This window comes from Agelaius tricolor, unplaced genomic scaffold (assembly GCF_023055355.1).
Source record: "Agelaius tricolor isolate 1412-34295 unplaced genomic scaffold, bAgeTri1.0.p SCAF_6, whole genome shotgun sequence".
Lineage (NCBI taxonomy): Eukaryota > Metazoa > Chordata > Aves > Passeriformes > Icteridae > Agelaius > Agelaius tricolor.
In genome coordinates, this window is record NW_027269266.1 from 6807140 (window position 1) to 6824008 (window position 16869).

Consider the following 16869-nt stretch of genomic DNA (forward strand, 5'->3'; position numbering starts at 1 on the left):
CACAGTTCAGAAAAATGAAAGTGGGAAGACTCATAATCTCTCTCTTTTTTTTTTTTTTTTTTTTTTTGTGTGTGTGTATTTGTGTGCCAAAAACACTCAATAAAAATGTCTTGCAATATATCACACTTTTAGTCACTACAATAAGCCTGCGGGAAAGACATGAAATGAGAAAATTCTCAACTTTTCTCTAGATCACACAAAAAATAAAAGAAATCTGATCAGCTCAGCATTACTGTGAGTTTGAGATGAGGAAGAAATATCAAGTAGACTAAATCTAAATCATCTTATCATCCCTACTAACAAAGGATAAAACTTGTAAATACATCAAGAACGTTGAAATTCTCAGCAGAAATCAGCCTCAGAGAAACAGTCTCTATGAAAAATCCAGCAAGTACTGTTATCTACAAAAACAATCCATTATCATTTTCTGTATTTATTTAAATAATGAAAATGCACATGGGCTGAACAAAATCACTTCTCAGCTTTTAACTCAAAACTAAAGCTTGTCCTAAGATGGCTGTCACTGAAATGAGAGGTGATTTGGTAACTGTCTTAAAACATGTACAACAGTATTAAAATATGTTACTGTAAAGCCAGATTCAACACTGTTTCATTTTTCTTATTGCCTTGATGGATATAGGATCATGGTCTCTGCATATCACAGAATCACAGAACACCTGGTTGGAATGGGACCTCAAGGATCAACTTGTTCAAACATTCAAGGCAACAGCATATGAAGCTAGGAAGAAAAAAGAATTATAGTAATAAACAACATGATAAATAGCTACATTAATTATTGGAACAATGAAACAAAAGGACCTACTTTGCATTGTAACTTCCAGCTGACATGACACAGGAATGATAGCACAGGATAGACACTGCTACTCTCTGTCTATGCCAGTATCTCAGATTATTTCATGTGGATGTTGGGAATAAGGGTACAGACACAGTCATTGCATTTACTGCACCGAGGACAGTGAAATTCATTAAGAACCTCCCCCAACAGCAAATCTGTCCCAGTGCCCCTGTGAGCTCCTGCACATCCTTCCACCAGCTCAATTCACTCCCCAAGTACACCATGGGAGCATTTCTGCCCTCATTACCAACTTTTACTGTCCTGCAAGTGCCCTGAGCTGAGATGCTTTGCTTCTTTAAATTTTCATTCCTCAAAATTCCCTTCCTCAAAGGGGCTGGGGCCGTCAAATTGATGTGGCACATATCAAACACAAAATCCTCCCCAGCTTGATTTCTTTTCCCCTGCTCTAGGTTTTAGGAACAGGTCCCTTGTTGGTGGCTTTCAGCATCTAAAATAATATGAGGGTTGGCAACAGCAGGGTAGTAGAAGATATGAATTTATAACGCGTTTAATAGACTAAGTGTTAGCACTAATTCAATGAGCAGTAGAAGAAATTGTAAATGACAAAGGCATTTACAGTTAACTGTCTAAGAGAATGCAGGGAAGTAAATCATTACATGAAAAAGGAGCTCCTTTGCCCAACCTATTAAAGACCCCACTAAAGAGCCAAGGTATTTATTGATTGCTTTCTACTTTCCCACTGCTGAAACTAAGTACTCCTCTATTTACTCTGATTTAAAAATGCATTATTGTCTACTTTCTAATAAACCAGTCCATGGAACAAGAAACTCAAATTATTCTAAGTTTATTCTTAAAAGTCCGTGGTGTTTTTTTTTTTTGGTTGGGTTTTTTTTTTTTTTTTGCTTTTTTTTTTTGAAAGACTGAAGGCCTTAATCCTTAAAAGCCTTTTTGAAAGAAGGGTTCCTCGATGCTGGCCCTGCAGCTGGGCCCAGATTGAAAGTGCACTTACATTTTTATGTTCAGCGCTGAAGGACTCTGAAGTTAGCCCTCGCACTGCACATAAAAGCTTTGGAAAGGGCATTCTTTGCCACTCGTGCAATTCATTCTCTAAGAAAAGGAAATGGAAAGAAAGATTTCATGTCCAGGGCTTCAAGCCTTTGATCATTTGATGAACATTGGATCCTCAACCTGGGCCTCCAGCTTCTCAGGCCAGACAAAGAGGGCCCCGGCCGCACAGGCTGGGCCGCGGCTCCCGCCCGAACAAAACCTTTGGCGGCCGCACAGTGTGACAGCCTGGGAAAGGCCCACCTCAGCAGGGCTGAGATGCCCGCTCTGCCCTTTGATCTTTCATTTAAACTCCAGCCAAAGCACCAGGTCAGGGGATTTCGCGTCGCACACCCCCACGGGCAGAGGGGAGCAGGTCAAGAACAAAATGGGGGTGACCGATCTCCAAAAAGCCCTGTGACGCCTTTCTCTGGCCAGTTTCACATGACTTGTCTGGCATTGTGCAGCGCTAAGCCCACACTTAAAATGGAATTTGACATTACATGGTACAATGGAGTCAATAAATGGCATTCTTCAGTGCTTTTACAACAAAGTCAACCCTCCCTTAAGTGGCAGAAAGCCTCGAGCTAGAAAATACTCCTCATTTACTTCTATATGCCAATAAATTGCATATACTTTAAATCTAGTTTTCATTATGGCTTCTCACTGCTGATAGCCGAAATGAGTGAACAAACACTTAACAAAGGTCCACATTAATTTTACGATGCACCATTGCTTCTATTTTTAAAGTCTAGATTGTCACGTGGCAAGTAACAAGCATTGGAAATATCTCCATATTCCCTCACAGAGCAAAAACCTATTTTCCAACGAGCATGAAAAACTAATCTCATCCCACTGAAAAATTTATTTTCAGCGGAAAGGAGAAGGCAAACATACAACTTCTTTTAGCATCAGTGGCAAGTTCCACATGATGCTTGCGGGCAGAAAATTCAGCCCATGTTTGATGAGACATGTTAACAAAATCTGGGGAGAAAAAAAAGAAAAGCTAAAATCTTCTTTCTAAAGGGACCGGATACCACCATGTCCCAGAGGACTGGAATATTCAGGATGCAGCAGCAGATGACTGGAAAGCATGGAGAGTATTTTTAAACTACATATAAAAATATGTCTGTGTTAGAAGATATTAAACAAATGCTGTAAAGTGATTAGAATTCAAAGAACTAAATATTGTTTCCCTCTATAAATTAGTATGTTTTTACACCTAATCCTTTTTCATTAAATACACGTGTGTGCATAATGCCAGATGCGGCTTAAGAACTCAGGTTAAGAATCAATAAAGGCAAATTTCTTTTTGTTTATTTGGTCAGGTTTACACGCTCACTCTCACCCTCCTTCCTTCTGAAGACAGTAGCAGCATTAAAAATTTGTTCAGTTCTAACAAAGATTATTTCCGAGTATCTCAAGTACTTCCCACCATGAACAATTTGCCAATCAAGAAAAAGGAATGATCCCAATCTCTACAGAATCTATAGATTGTTCATTTTAACAAACAAGTTTATGTTTAGTTGACAGATTATTTCCCACATCATAAAATTATGTATCACAGATGAGATTTCTCAGAAACAGAGGAGTTAAATACATTGTTCAATATCGAATAGAGAGTGTCGGAACTGGCAATGGAGATTTATTTTCAGTCCTCTGTCCTGTTCACTACAGTCTTTTTCCTTGTAAGAAACAAACCTGTGCCAGACACGAGGTCCTGTCTGGCACCACCAGTTCTACATGTGTTGGAGGCAATGGGCAGCTCCAAAAAGGAAAATAATCACATCTGACTGTCATGGTGGGGCAGGTAACACCCACGTGAGCAACAGCCACGACACAGCCCAGGACCCAGATCCTGTAACCACTAAATTAGAGTTGTACAGCCCCAAGGCATCTCTTGTAAAACTGTAATAACTATTTTAAGTGATAAATTTAAAAATTCAAATACTTCTCAACAGCACAAACACACCTCTCATTCACAAAGCATTTGTGTTTAGTATGAAAATAAAACTACAGAACATTCAGGAAAGAGTACACAATTTGCCTCTAATTTATTCTCAGATTTTCTGTGAATATTGCTCCCCCACTGTTGTCATGGCAACACAAGCACATATTTCAGTACTGAGGAAGTAACAAGCCTTTCGATTCTCACCTTTGGCCATTTTATTGAGAACCATGTCAATTAGAATGTAGGTTCCACTTCTTCCCGCACCATCGCTGCCAACAGAAAAGGTAAAAGAAAAGATAAAGCCTATCAGTGTGCATCTAGACTCAACATGAAGGTACCTGCCCTTAATGTTACAGCGTTACACATGGTGGGAGAGGAGAGAATGAGGGGTTAAAGGAGGGTACTGAGAGAGGAGAGAAAGCTTGCACTGAATAAACACAAGCTGGTTGTGGAAGATTAACTACTACCCTGCATGGATAACAGGGCTTTGTTTTGATTTTTTTAAGCCAAGTTGTGTTTATGCAAGAGAAACATTTTGAACAACAGTGGAAAACCCTAGACCAGGATACCATTTCAATTAAAAAAGTGTACATATAGTGACCTTACAGTCACTTATATATGAGATGAAGAACTCAGAGTAAGTTTGACTAGAACATTTTCCAGAACAGTCAAAAATGCTATAGAATGCATTTGAGCGCAGTGGTCAGAGGGAATGCAGAGATCTGCTCAAGAACAAATATTTAATTACTGAGGACTGCAATCTTTCTTCATTATATATGAGTGGTTTGTTTTTTCTCTGTCCCTTTCTCTTTAATTCTTCCCTAGAAACAATGACCAGAAAGAAATACTATCTTGTAATTTTAAGAAATAGCTTTAACTTTTGTGTATCCACAGCCCTTCCTCAGAGATGTGAGACCAAGCCTCGGGAGGGGCAAAGCTCCCTAATCTGAATGCAGCTTGTGTCCCTTTCAGAGAGCAACGTGTAATTGCCAGCGTGATGCTCTTTTAGAGCTGCTGTTAGCAAACATAATTAAGACTTTAAGTAAAAGCTTTTTTTCTTTTCCCTCCCCAAAATTTTTACAAAGGTGCATGTGTGACCCATTAGGATGGTATGTAGTTTTATTAATTAAGCCATTATTTTTATTGATAGCTCAATTTGTGTAAAAGAATTAATGAAAGAAAAAAAATAATAGAACAGCATGAAGCACGTTATTGCATTCTGTTTACAGTGAGGCTATGAAACTTAATTTCTGTAGACAGAGATTTTTTTTCTTTCAGTTACTAGATCACTGTTTAGAGAAAAGGAGCTAGTGGTAATAATTTTTTTTCTCTGTCTACGAAGGGAACAAAGACACAATCTTATTAGTTAAGCTGAATAATGAGAGGCAAGACAGCAATCAGGCCCAATAAAAAACAAAAACTCCTGAGCTCATGGTAGATATTTCCATCCATCACAGTAAGGAAATAGCAAGAAATTTGAAGGCTCTTCATTGTGCATTAAATTGCTCCTTTCTCACATTTCCTGAAGGCAATGCAGAGCAGCCCCCTCTGGAGCATTCAGCTCCTTGCATCCTCACTCGGCTGAGCCACACGTGAGAAACACATCCCCTCCCTCCTCACTCCCCTCCACAGTGAAGTGTCACATGGCAAACATCCTGCCTCTTAGCAGGGCTCTTTTTCTGTCTTCATTATCTACGAGGATATTTTTGATAAATAAGTCAGAACCCCCAATGGCAAAACCCAACATTAATGTTATTATGGTAAACTTTTCCACTGAACTGCCTGACAGCTTTCGTGTGCATCTATCACATTGTCAGGCCTAAAAATAGTCTGTGCTTAAAGAATTACTCCATCTCTGGGCAGCTTTCCACTCCCTGACATTGCCCTCTTCTTACCCTGATTGCTAAAAACAAGTAAAGAAGAAAGAAAACATAATTGAGTGTTAATAAAATAAAGCAGACTAAATTGGGAGGGCATGCAAAGAACATCTGTAATTTTGAAGGAGATGTATGAAACTGAAGTGCTGCTTATACTAGAAAGTGTGGCCATACGTTGTTAAGTCATGGCTCAACATCTAAAACATGATATGGAAGGATAATTTTATGATGAGAACACATCCTAAGTATTAAATAGCATTAAAACTCAATTGAATTACACTTAAAACTTTTAGTCTACCACACTGTTTGGTTATTCATGTAAAGCTTTAATTTGCCCACTTTGTTTATATCTATATTAAATTCTTACACATACACATCTCTCTAAAGCTATTTTAGAAATTGTACTTGCCTGCAATGAACAACTACTGGACAAGAGCGACCCCTGTAGCACTTGTTTACTTTTCTGAAATAAAACAGACACAAGAAATTAATTAAGCATATTATTTACTGTTTCTTTTGCCAACTGTCAAAAATAAGCAATAAGAAAATGCAAATATTACTGTCTTTGAAGGAATACTCAGGTTGATAATTTCCTAATATAACAAGCAATTAGGTAGATAATCTTCTTTAAAGTTTGTTTCTGGTTTGCTGCCTAAGAAACCCCAGAAAACATTCCATTATTACTGTTGTCTGGGCAAAACAAATGAACTATTTTCTCAAATGGTTCATTTCTTAGCTCCAAAACTAAGATTATCTTGAGATGCCTTGATTTTGAGGCAAACTTTGAGTTCATGAGCTTGCTCAAGGAAATATCAAGGGTCATCAAACTGAATAAAAAATTAAAAAAGGCTATTCCACTACACTTTGTACAATGTGTGCTGATCTGTAACACCACTTCTTCCCAGAAAGCCAAATGCCAAATCTCCTGAAATGCTTCTTAAAAATTCTAAAATGTAATCTTATCATAGTAAAAATAACTAAACCCATCAGTAAGCTTTGGTTCTACTGCTTTGGTTCTATTGCAAAAGTGTTATATATTTAATATTTACACATTGTTGTCTTCGACAGCTTCCTGGTTAAACATTTTCAGTGGCATGAGAATATATGTGAAATCAATCAATAGAATATAACCACAGAACAGGTTAGCTGATGTGTAAATTCAATGATGGAATTAACTAGTGCTGAAGCAAACCAAGATACTCAGTCTAAGAATAGAGCCCACAAAATTGGTTTAAATCTATTTAAATTGCCTTACGAACACCAAAATCCCAAGCTCTCTCTTTTGCTCTAGGATATATTCTGCATGTCAAGAATGTTACAGGCCAAAAATCCATAAAATATGCACACATATGTTAACAAGGCAAGATGAATAAAGGCTAAAATGGGAAAGCATTGCTGCAAGAAATCAAAACCTTTCATTCAAATTATTTGATGAGTTTGGGTTTACTGGAGCTAGAAGGTCTCCTATAAAATAATTTCATAGGGCAGCTTCCAAAGGGTGCTCTAATAGTCCCCAGCTCAGTGTAAGTGTTACACAGGATCCTGATCACTAAACTAAAGGGAGCTGCTAAAATTTAGCAGTGGTGTGATGTTATTATGAATTTTAAAGCATAACTAACCTACTGAATCATTTAGTTCTTGGCTGTTCATCTATTCACTAACATCTGTGCTGTGAAAACATGCACATATCTTTAAACACTGCTTACAGTATAGCCTGAAGATGCCTAAACTTCTGACAGGGTGTTGGGATACCTGGAACTCAACCCAAATGGGCTATGGAGGTACTGGTGATGTCCCATGAAACCATGTTTTCACATTCTTATTTTTGTTACTTAAGATTCTAACCAAACTTGAGAACAATATTAAGTTCTTGCTGGGATTCCCTTTAAACATTTGCATTCAGGGACTTTTCACAATTCTTACTCTCTTGCTTATTTATGTAAATCACACTTGCAGAGACATTCTGTCTCTATTTATATTCCCTGGATATAAGTAATTAATGCAGTAGAACAATGTTCTCATTAAATGAGTGGTAAGTCATTGAGAAGCACATGACCTCAGAAGTTAAATGGACCATTTATATGTCCATAAATATATCTCAATGCAGGCAGTACCAAACAAAACTTCAACAACTTGCTACAGCAGAGTTTTCACATGAATGAACCATTCAATTCCTGATGGTCATATCCTGAGGATCAGCTCCTTCTACATGATATAGAGCCTGGTTTGGTGGGGCTTTTTTTGCCCTTTTTTTTTTGTTTTTTTGGTTTTTTTTAAATTGTATATTTGGAATGTCTGTACCAACATCTGATACAGTCAGCCTGCATTCCCCCACTCGCAGCTGGTCACTCTCCCCCCACCCCCATCAAGAGCATTAGTAAAGAGTTGTTTTTCCATTTCAAGTATTAAATAAAAGCTAATCACTACAGAGGGGTATTTACCGTTTCTGCTTGTGTGGTTCCTTTGTTCCTTGCGTGGCACCACTAACATGATATTTGCATGTTGTGACTAGCCCTCTACCAAAGTCCTAATATAATTTCAATGGCAAACTTGATCTAAATCTATCAGACCTCTCCGTAAATCAGACAGCCAGAGACACATGTTAGGGAAAGACACCTTATGTTTGTCAGTTTTATTGAAGGCGTTTCAAACATTTTCATTATCACACATTTCAGAAAACACATTAAAACAAAGGGTTTTAATCCAGCTGGTTCATAGCTTTGTCTATATATAGCTTATGAAAATATTTAGAAGTGCAGCAACATCTCATTTCATTCTTAGTTCTGGCTAATGAGAGTGAGCTGAAAATTCATCAGTAAGCAAAGTTCTTGAATGTTGAAGAAATATATATTATATATATATATATATACATATACAGGAAGAATTAACTTAGAAAGAATGATTAGTAATACAAACCAACCCTTGGCTCATTGAGTGAAAAAGAAATCATCATGCAAACCATCAGCAAGCAAAGGTCAGAGGTCGTTAGAGGCTCAGAAAAGGGGTTTCCCACATTGTCCCTGCAGCAGAGTCACAGTTTCCAATGATCACTTTTGTGACTATGCAACTGGGCTCATATTACTAGCTGCAACATCACAAAAATGACACTGGCAACCGCTAATTAGCTGGCAAAATAAGAATTTGTCCATTTTTAAAGTGAGCAGTGTTAGTAAATGCCATTGCACACAGCGAGAAGTGATAGCATAATAGATATATATTTTAAGCAAAGCCCTCACATGTGATGCTAATTATCTTTTAGCTTAGCAGTCCCTCTTTAAAGTGTAAATGTGCTCCCTCTGGGCTTAAGAAATATTTAATGACACATATCAGTGCATGACTAACAAGCTAGTCCAGAGCAATAATGATTGGTCTATTGTTCAAAATGAAATTAGGACTCCAGAAGCATTTAAAACTGACCAGTGGTTTCCGTAGTAGCCTCACCTCTCAGGGACTGTCTTTTGTACAGATTTGTAAAGTATATAGAATAATCTCTTTTTGGCAATTTATTCCTACATTATGGAAGTATGATAGATTATTCAGCAAGGTTTAATATATCTGCTAAATGCAAAATCATCTAAATCACTGTCTGATACGGAGTAAGAGAAAGGTAAGCTTTCAGTTTTCAAAGAGACTTGCAAAATTTACTTCAATAAAAATGTTTAGGTCCATATTTCCACAGACTCTGGGCAAGGTAATTTTGGGAATCCAATTTTTCTTGGTGATGAATTATAAAAAAAATAGAGGGTTGGTTATGTATATGCTTAATTTCATATATGTATGTGAATATATAAATATACACACATATCCATATATATACAAACACACTGAATGCACATAAAAACATAGATAAGATTAAAAGAAATGAGAGCAGCCCCTTCCTAGCACTACCCTACTAAGAGTATGGTAGCACTGTCAGACATTTTTCTGGGGGCTTTATGACTCAGCTGCTGTAATCCAGCAGAGTCTGTACTTTCAATAGAAAGCTTCAGGTGCAAAACATGTATTATATAAATGAATTCCAAATACATTATTTTAGCGATAGTGCATTAGTTTTTTTGTCATTAAAAAAGAACGAAAAAGAAAAAACAACCCAAAGATCAGATGACCAAGAAAACTGAGATTCATAGACCAGGCTATTGTGCATGCCAAAATTCCTTTTCAGGCGGAATTTTACTATGCATTCAGTACTATGAGTTCATTGTACAAAATCTGCACGTAGCAAATGATTACAGTACCCTACACTGGACTGTGAATACATGTGAAATGAACACTCAGAATTCAATTAAATCTTAACAGGTTCATTCCCATACTGGCTTAAAATACAAAGAATGGCAGCTCTGCTACTTTTCTCATCTAGTTATCATTTTTCTTTTTCAAAGTATTGCACAACACTTCTTCCACACAGCTATTTAACCCTTACACAATGTCACTCTAAGAGGCTCTTTCCTGGCAGTGTGAACTGTGACTTACTGTAGATCTAATCCTGCAGCTCACACAGGGACCTCAATCCTTACTGAAACAAGTCAGAGGTGAGGTGCTCTGAGCTTCAGATGTCCTGGCTGTACAGGCTCATTTATGCTCTAGTTAGAATTGCTAGCAGATTTCCCACTAACTTTGAAAAGAGCAAAGCTGGATGCTGCACTGGCTCTGTGCTGCAGCCTCACACAGCTTAATGGAACCGAGTCACAATTCTCACTACAAAAATTCACTACAGGCAACTTCCTCGGTACCACAAGCAAAGGGAAATCAACCTATAAAAATCATATTAAAGTTGAACCCAGAGAAGAAAACCTTGAAAATTCAATTACAATTTCAACTCCATCGCATGGCTGTGCTTCCTTGCTCCACTACTGCTTTTGTGTTGTGACTCTGTAGTATATCCTTACATCCTCACCTAGCCATACCTCCAAGTGACTCAGAGCAGCTGCACTCCATTACCTGACCTGCACCATGTGAGATGTCTCTCTGCTTTGAAAAGCCTTGCAATATGTACAAGAATACTGAGTAGATGAAGGGTGGCATTTAGCCCTAAATTTTAAGGGTAGGATTTTGCCAACAGACAACTGTGCAACCAGCTCCTGATGGCTGTATGCCAGCTCCTCCCCTCGGGTGCAGATGCACGACTTCGACTGGCATCAGTCAGAGCTCCCAGCACTCCTTGAAAGAAACAAGTTTGGATCTTTTGAGCGCTGAGCCCCGTATAATCACTTTGGGGGGTTGTAGATAATATTGTAGAGCAGAGAGAACAACATGTGATCCCACAGGCCGCTGGCGGATGGAGCACCAACTCCCCAAACCTCCTGGAGATTCTTTTCATTAGTCATAAGCGCGTCGCTGTGGATTAGCTGGTACACACTAACACCTACACGTGATGCACTGGGCACGGTTTGCAATCAAATGAAGATTATTTCGCTCCAGTATTTATCATGCATGGCTTTAATTTTCAAATTAAAATTTAGATAGGCACAGCAAACATTAGAGAAGGTGGCGAGGACTTTCACAGCTTTTGCCTTTGTATATTTGTATTTTAAAGCCACACTGACTTTCTTTAAAGTTCCAAAGGGTATGCTTTGTCAACATTTTCATCTGCTTCCTCAAGCTTCCACCTTCCTGCAGCCAAAGGTCTGCAGACCTCGCTGTTGGATCCTTATGAGCAAATGGTACCATGGGAATGACGCTATTGCCATATGACTCCATTGTGATTCTTTTTTTAAAGCTCACACTTCCTAATTTACTTGTGAGAGTCCTGATATAAGGATCTTGGGGGAGCCACACAAAAAGCCTGGAAGTTGCAGAAATGAATAAATATTTGAAAAACAAAGAAATACAGAAGCACTGAGATTATACAAAGGGAGGTAAGGTATTGATCTCTAAATGCGAAATGAATATGTCTTAAACCCAGGCAACATCTCTGTGTGAGGCAACACTAAAAACATCAACCTAGTGAAGATATTTCTCTTAGTTTAGCATTGTGGCATCACAGGCTGAGGAGCCCCCTTTCAACCCAAAAATCTTTAAAGGAAAAAAAAGCCCTAGTTCCTCAGACCCGTATGGTCTTAGAAGAAGCGCCATACTTTGTGCTTTACCTGCGGAAATCCAGAAGGGATCTGGTGGAAGCAGGAGCCCTCTGGTCGTTCCAGCTGAGGAAGTGGAACTGGGTCACTGTGCGGGTCTCGTTGGTCTGCAGGTTCTTCAGGTAGAAGCTCCTCACGAGGAAATCCTCGCACCAGATGTGCTCAGAGACAAGATTTACCTACACACCCACAGGAAGGAACAAACGGAGATCAGCAATTCTGGTTGCAAGTCACGCCTCCGGGATTGCACGAGTAAGACTTCTGGGATGAAGGAATTACATGAAATTTTTATTTTTATTAGCAAATTGGCCAGTATGGAGGGAAAAAAAAATCATTTGGCAATCAATGTAGCTGTCAGAAAGGGGTTAGCTGCCATTGCTCTTCCATTGACAATCTTGACAATTTTCATGCAAAAGAAAAATTCACTGAATTAAATCTTTATAACATTACGTGAATACAAAAGATATTTTGTATTGAAAATGTGTTAGACTGGCAGTTCCTTTCTTTTCAGAAATGTCCACAAATGCATTGCCCAGCCCACTCTGAGAGGTCTTAAAAATCTGAGTTGAATTCACATGAGAAGTAAAAATTCAGTTTCTTTTGCTATGAAGAAAAATAAGATTAAAAAATGCAGCTTATTTGCAGAGCTCATCTTTTCAGAAAATGACTTTATTCCCATTTTAGTTTAAATAACAGCATTTCTTCACAGTTTCTCCACATTTCTTTGTATTTGGCATTGTGGTATTATTTTCTTCCTCTACACAGCTGGACCACTGGAAAAATCTGACAGTCATTGTCAATGTTGCATTGCAACATAACTCGTGATATGATATTTTGGGCTAGAAATGCAAAGCAGAAAATAAAAATATATATTTGTTGTTGTGACTGAGGCAAGAGATAAAAATAGATAGGATTAATTACTACAGCAATATAGAGTTTTTTTCTACAAAGATTTACATATGGCTATCCTAAGGCAAAATCCACTAGTTCTAAAAATACTATTTTCCTATAAAACATAAATACACGCTTTCATATATCAACCACTTGCAAAACCATTCAAAATGCAAACATTATTGTCCTTTTTAATACTGCAATATTTCACTCATTATTTACTACACTTTACTCGGTGGAAACCACCTTGCTGTTAAAGCTGCACTCCAATTTTTTTTGCAAACGCAGAACCACCCGAAGGCGCACCAGGAGAATTTCAGAGTCCGCAGCTCGACCTCTGGGTTAAAACATCTCCAGCATCCTTCTGCCCTGGATGGAACCAGCACTTACTGTCACCTTTGCAACCAGAATTTTTGTGCAGGTACCTCGTAGATGTGGTAGAGGTTTGAGCCTTCGTCCGGCCAATAGTGGTAGCACTGCTTGACTCCGTTTTCCACGAGGGGTGTCAGCATGACAATAACGACACAGCCGTTCTCCCAGACCATCTGCAGACAAAGAAAGACACCGTGGCCACATTGTGACTGCCTAATTACTGCGTGACATGTATAATTACTGCACTCAGACACACAATCAAAATTTATTCCATTCACAGGAAATTTATTTCATTTTCATTAGACACTTTTACTCTGCAGCTGCTTTCAAATCCCTGAATAAACTGGCACCATATTTTGCAGGCGTCCATGAAATATTAAAGAATTTCCTGCGATTTCAATTCAGGTCATCCCCAAAATCTCTCCTTGCTCCCGGTACCATGTTCAACTGCTTTTCTGGCAAACTTTTAGATCCACTGAAGGAACACTGAGTGGTGCTTGCAGAACACCCATCTATTTAAGATTTGATATTTAACACTGAAGCAGCACAGATCTACTAAAGTCACATGTACTGAAACCTGTTTGTGTTCTCAACCCCATGTCTTTTTTCACTTTGCCAAGTAGCTAAAGCCAATAAAGCACTGCATTGCTGAAACAATCATAAAAGTTGCACCTGAACAACAGTAATGAAGAAAAGGCAGGGAAAATTCAAAGCAAATCTGTTTTTCCAGGAACATTTTGGATGGAGAAGTCGTCCCTCCAAATGCACATTTATAAAAGATTCGTTGCAAATGTGCATTACTTTCTTTTTCCTTCTTTCTTTCTTTCCTTCCAGCTTTCCTTTGTCTTCTTTCTTCCCTTTTCCTTTTTTAAAAATTTTCTTTTTATTTTCCTTTCTCCTTCCCTCTTTTCTATTTCATTTTTCTTTCATTTTTTCCCCTCTCCTTCTCCTTTCTCTTTTCTAGTTCTGTTTTCTCCTTTTTTTTTTTTTTTTTCCTGGAGGTAGAATGAAAGTCCAACTTGTGCTGCAGACAGTACCACAGAGCACAGGTACAAAACCAGAGGAAAACAGAGTATCTTTGCTGTCAGCATGATCACTTAATAATTTAGACAAGCCACAGAGTAGGATTCAAGCATCAAGCACATCCTCAACTAAAGGATTTGTGGATGTCTCTCACAAACAGCAAACAAGCAGAGATGCTCTGGTCTGGCATATCTCTGTTCCAAACACAGCCCATGACTGAACAAAAAGGCTCCTATGAATTAATACCAAGCAGTATAATCACTAAAAACTGTTATTATTAAGCTGTACATTGATGTTATATTTGCATACAACTTTCATTGTCTTTTGCTAGCATATAAAATTACTAAATGAAGAGTAAACTGCTCTTTTTGTGAAGGGTTATGTTTATTTCACAGAAATATTTATAAGCAACTGTATTGACATGTAAATTTTGTCAACAAAAAAGGCCTTTGTCTAAACTGTGCAAAGATGAGATGATACATTCAATTCAAGGATTATTTTTTAAATTACATATCAAATAAAAAGGTTTCCTATTCATGGATAATGATGTTGTCTTCTCTTTTAAGAATAGCTTGCATATAGAGAAACAAATAACGTTTTTCTTCCCTTTTTTCATTTTGCAACATAATTAAAACTACTTTTAAAACCGGCTGAGAATTATTTAGAGAAATGAATCTAGGGTTTACAGAGAATAGGGTTATTTATCATTTTGAAAAGAAGTGGAGTAAAAAAATTACAGTGGAATTTAAGAATAATCTTTTTTTTTTAACCCCTTCAAAAAGGGTTTTTAAATAAAAATGTCTGTAATTTCCTCCTCCTCACTTTAAAATCTCACAATGCCACGAAACCATTTAAACATACTTTAAAATTATAGACACTTTACAGACAGATGTATATTTATCATTTGTATCTTTTTTGTACTGCATTTGTTTCAGTCCACAGCTGGAAACCTTCTTTATATGTAAGGAAGATGATACAGATTTCTTTCATTCTAAAATAGTTCCACCTTTTTCAGCCAGCAATCAGACTAAGATAAGAATTCAAAACATGCATCTTACTTTAAAACTAGCCCCACTAAATCAGTACTTTCATCACATAACGATTTAATGTGCCTCTAGAAGGTATAGAAGCTCATTGAAGCCATTACGAAAATGAGGAGAAACACAGTTTTTATGAGTGTAATAAAAATACAATGATCTAGACCATAAACTAATCATCGAGCACTCTGCTTGTGCCACCCAAGTGTAACATTATAAAAGCCCACTCATTTAGAGAGGAATCCTTACAGTTTGGCAACCCTGTTCATTGGTTCAAAGACAGAGCATTTCATTAGAGAGGGGCTGTCTGCATCTCTGAAGATTTCATTAAGCATAAATCCAAATGAAAGTTAATTTAAACAAACAATTTCAAAGTTACTCTGGGGTGTAATATTTCTTTTAGGTCATTGTGTGAAAAGTAGAAGTCAAATCTACTAAATCAAGAAGGCAATACAGTGTAGTGCCTTCATTCCTGTTACAAGCAACTTGCCCTGCATCTCCTGTGCTTACCATTGAGATGGGATTTTCACTAAGGCTCACCACCTGTGACTGAAGGACTACAGCATTTTCATTGTTTCCTTGCTAATTTAAATATAAGACCATCAGCCTAATATTTATTACCATATATTTCCAAATAACTTGGAAGCAGGATGAGTCAAAGGCAGTTCACAGAGTTTTACACTCCCCATCTTTAAGCAATTGCTGGGGTTTTCAGAAGCTGCATCCACCAGCACTTCACACTTGGCTGTGCTCAGTGTCCAGACACATCCATGAAGTACAAAGTGGCCCCAAGAATGTGTCTTGGTAAAGAAAGAACAGGTAGCCCAGACCTGGTCTGCACAATCCCAGCACAGCCTCTGAAGAAGTGCCAAAGAGACATTTCAGCTGGCCTTGGAGAATGGAGAAGGAAGTTCAACTGCAAATGTGCACTAATTCACATATTTCTGAACTTTGTATGCTTGCACTATGTGATAAAAGAATAAAGAGAACGTCAGGTCCTCAGGGCAGAGGTTTTTCTTTTTGGGTAGAGCAAATTTAAGCAAAATTAAGCCCTAGACTTCAAGTTTCTACAAAAACTAAATATATTTATATACATACAACACATAATATACACATGTATATATTTGCAATATATAAATCTAATTTTATTTCGATCACTTAGCACAGGCAGGCTCATGTTCGTAATTCATGGTAATACTTTCAGCAGAAGAAGAAATGTTGAATGGGAGCAATAAAGCCTGAGTTCTGTACAGGAGCTCACTGCAGAGCCTGCAGTGCATTCTTTGCTGAAAAGGGAGGACACTGCACGATTTTGTGTGACATGTCCACCTTCAGCCCAGAGGCCTAGAGAGTAACATGTTAATGATCTTTAATGAGGTTCTGCTGTATGCCTCATTCTCAGAACACTTCTTGGACAAGAATAACACCATCCTATTCCATTTGCTGCAAATTAAAGGCTGAATCCTACAACCCAAAATGAGCAGAGCATTGTGATCCTCAGAATTCCCTGTTGATGAAATCCACCAAGTGTAGAGACCTCATGCTGTGGTTATCAAGCATTGCCAGCCCCATATAAAGGGCTTCCACATTGGGATGAATTATATTTAGTAAGAATTACTTGAAAAGGAGCACAGAATTGGTTTTTCATGTAATGAGAAAAAACAAAGTCACAAATAGCAGAACCAGTGTTACTACAATGCCATAAATCTGATAAAACATCAGTTTTTGATAGCTTATACTTTAAAATGTCCTTGTTTACTAGCTTGTAAATAAAATGGTTAAT

General features: G+C 37.8%; 1 protein-coding gene across 1 annotated transcript in view; it reads right to left on the reverse strand.

Moving 5' to 3' along the window:
* The window catches only part of PTPRN2 (protein tyrosine phosphatase receptor type N2), a 635322-nt gene that overhangs the window by 21388 nt on the left and 597065 nt on the right, over positions 1–16869 (reverse strand). Inside the window, exons 18-21 of the mRNA XM_071428608.1 lie at positions 13080–13199; positions 11776–11942; positions 6099–6152; positions 4017–4081 (exon numbers count right to left, since the gene is read on the reverse strand). Of these exons, the coding sequence (XP_071284709.1) occupies positions 4017–4081; positions 6099–6152; positions 11776–11942; positions 13080–13199 (406 nt within the window). The remainder of the gene's footprint in view (positions 1–4016; positions 4082–6098; positions 6153–11775; positions 11943–13079; positions 13200–16869) is intronic.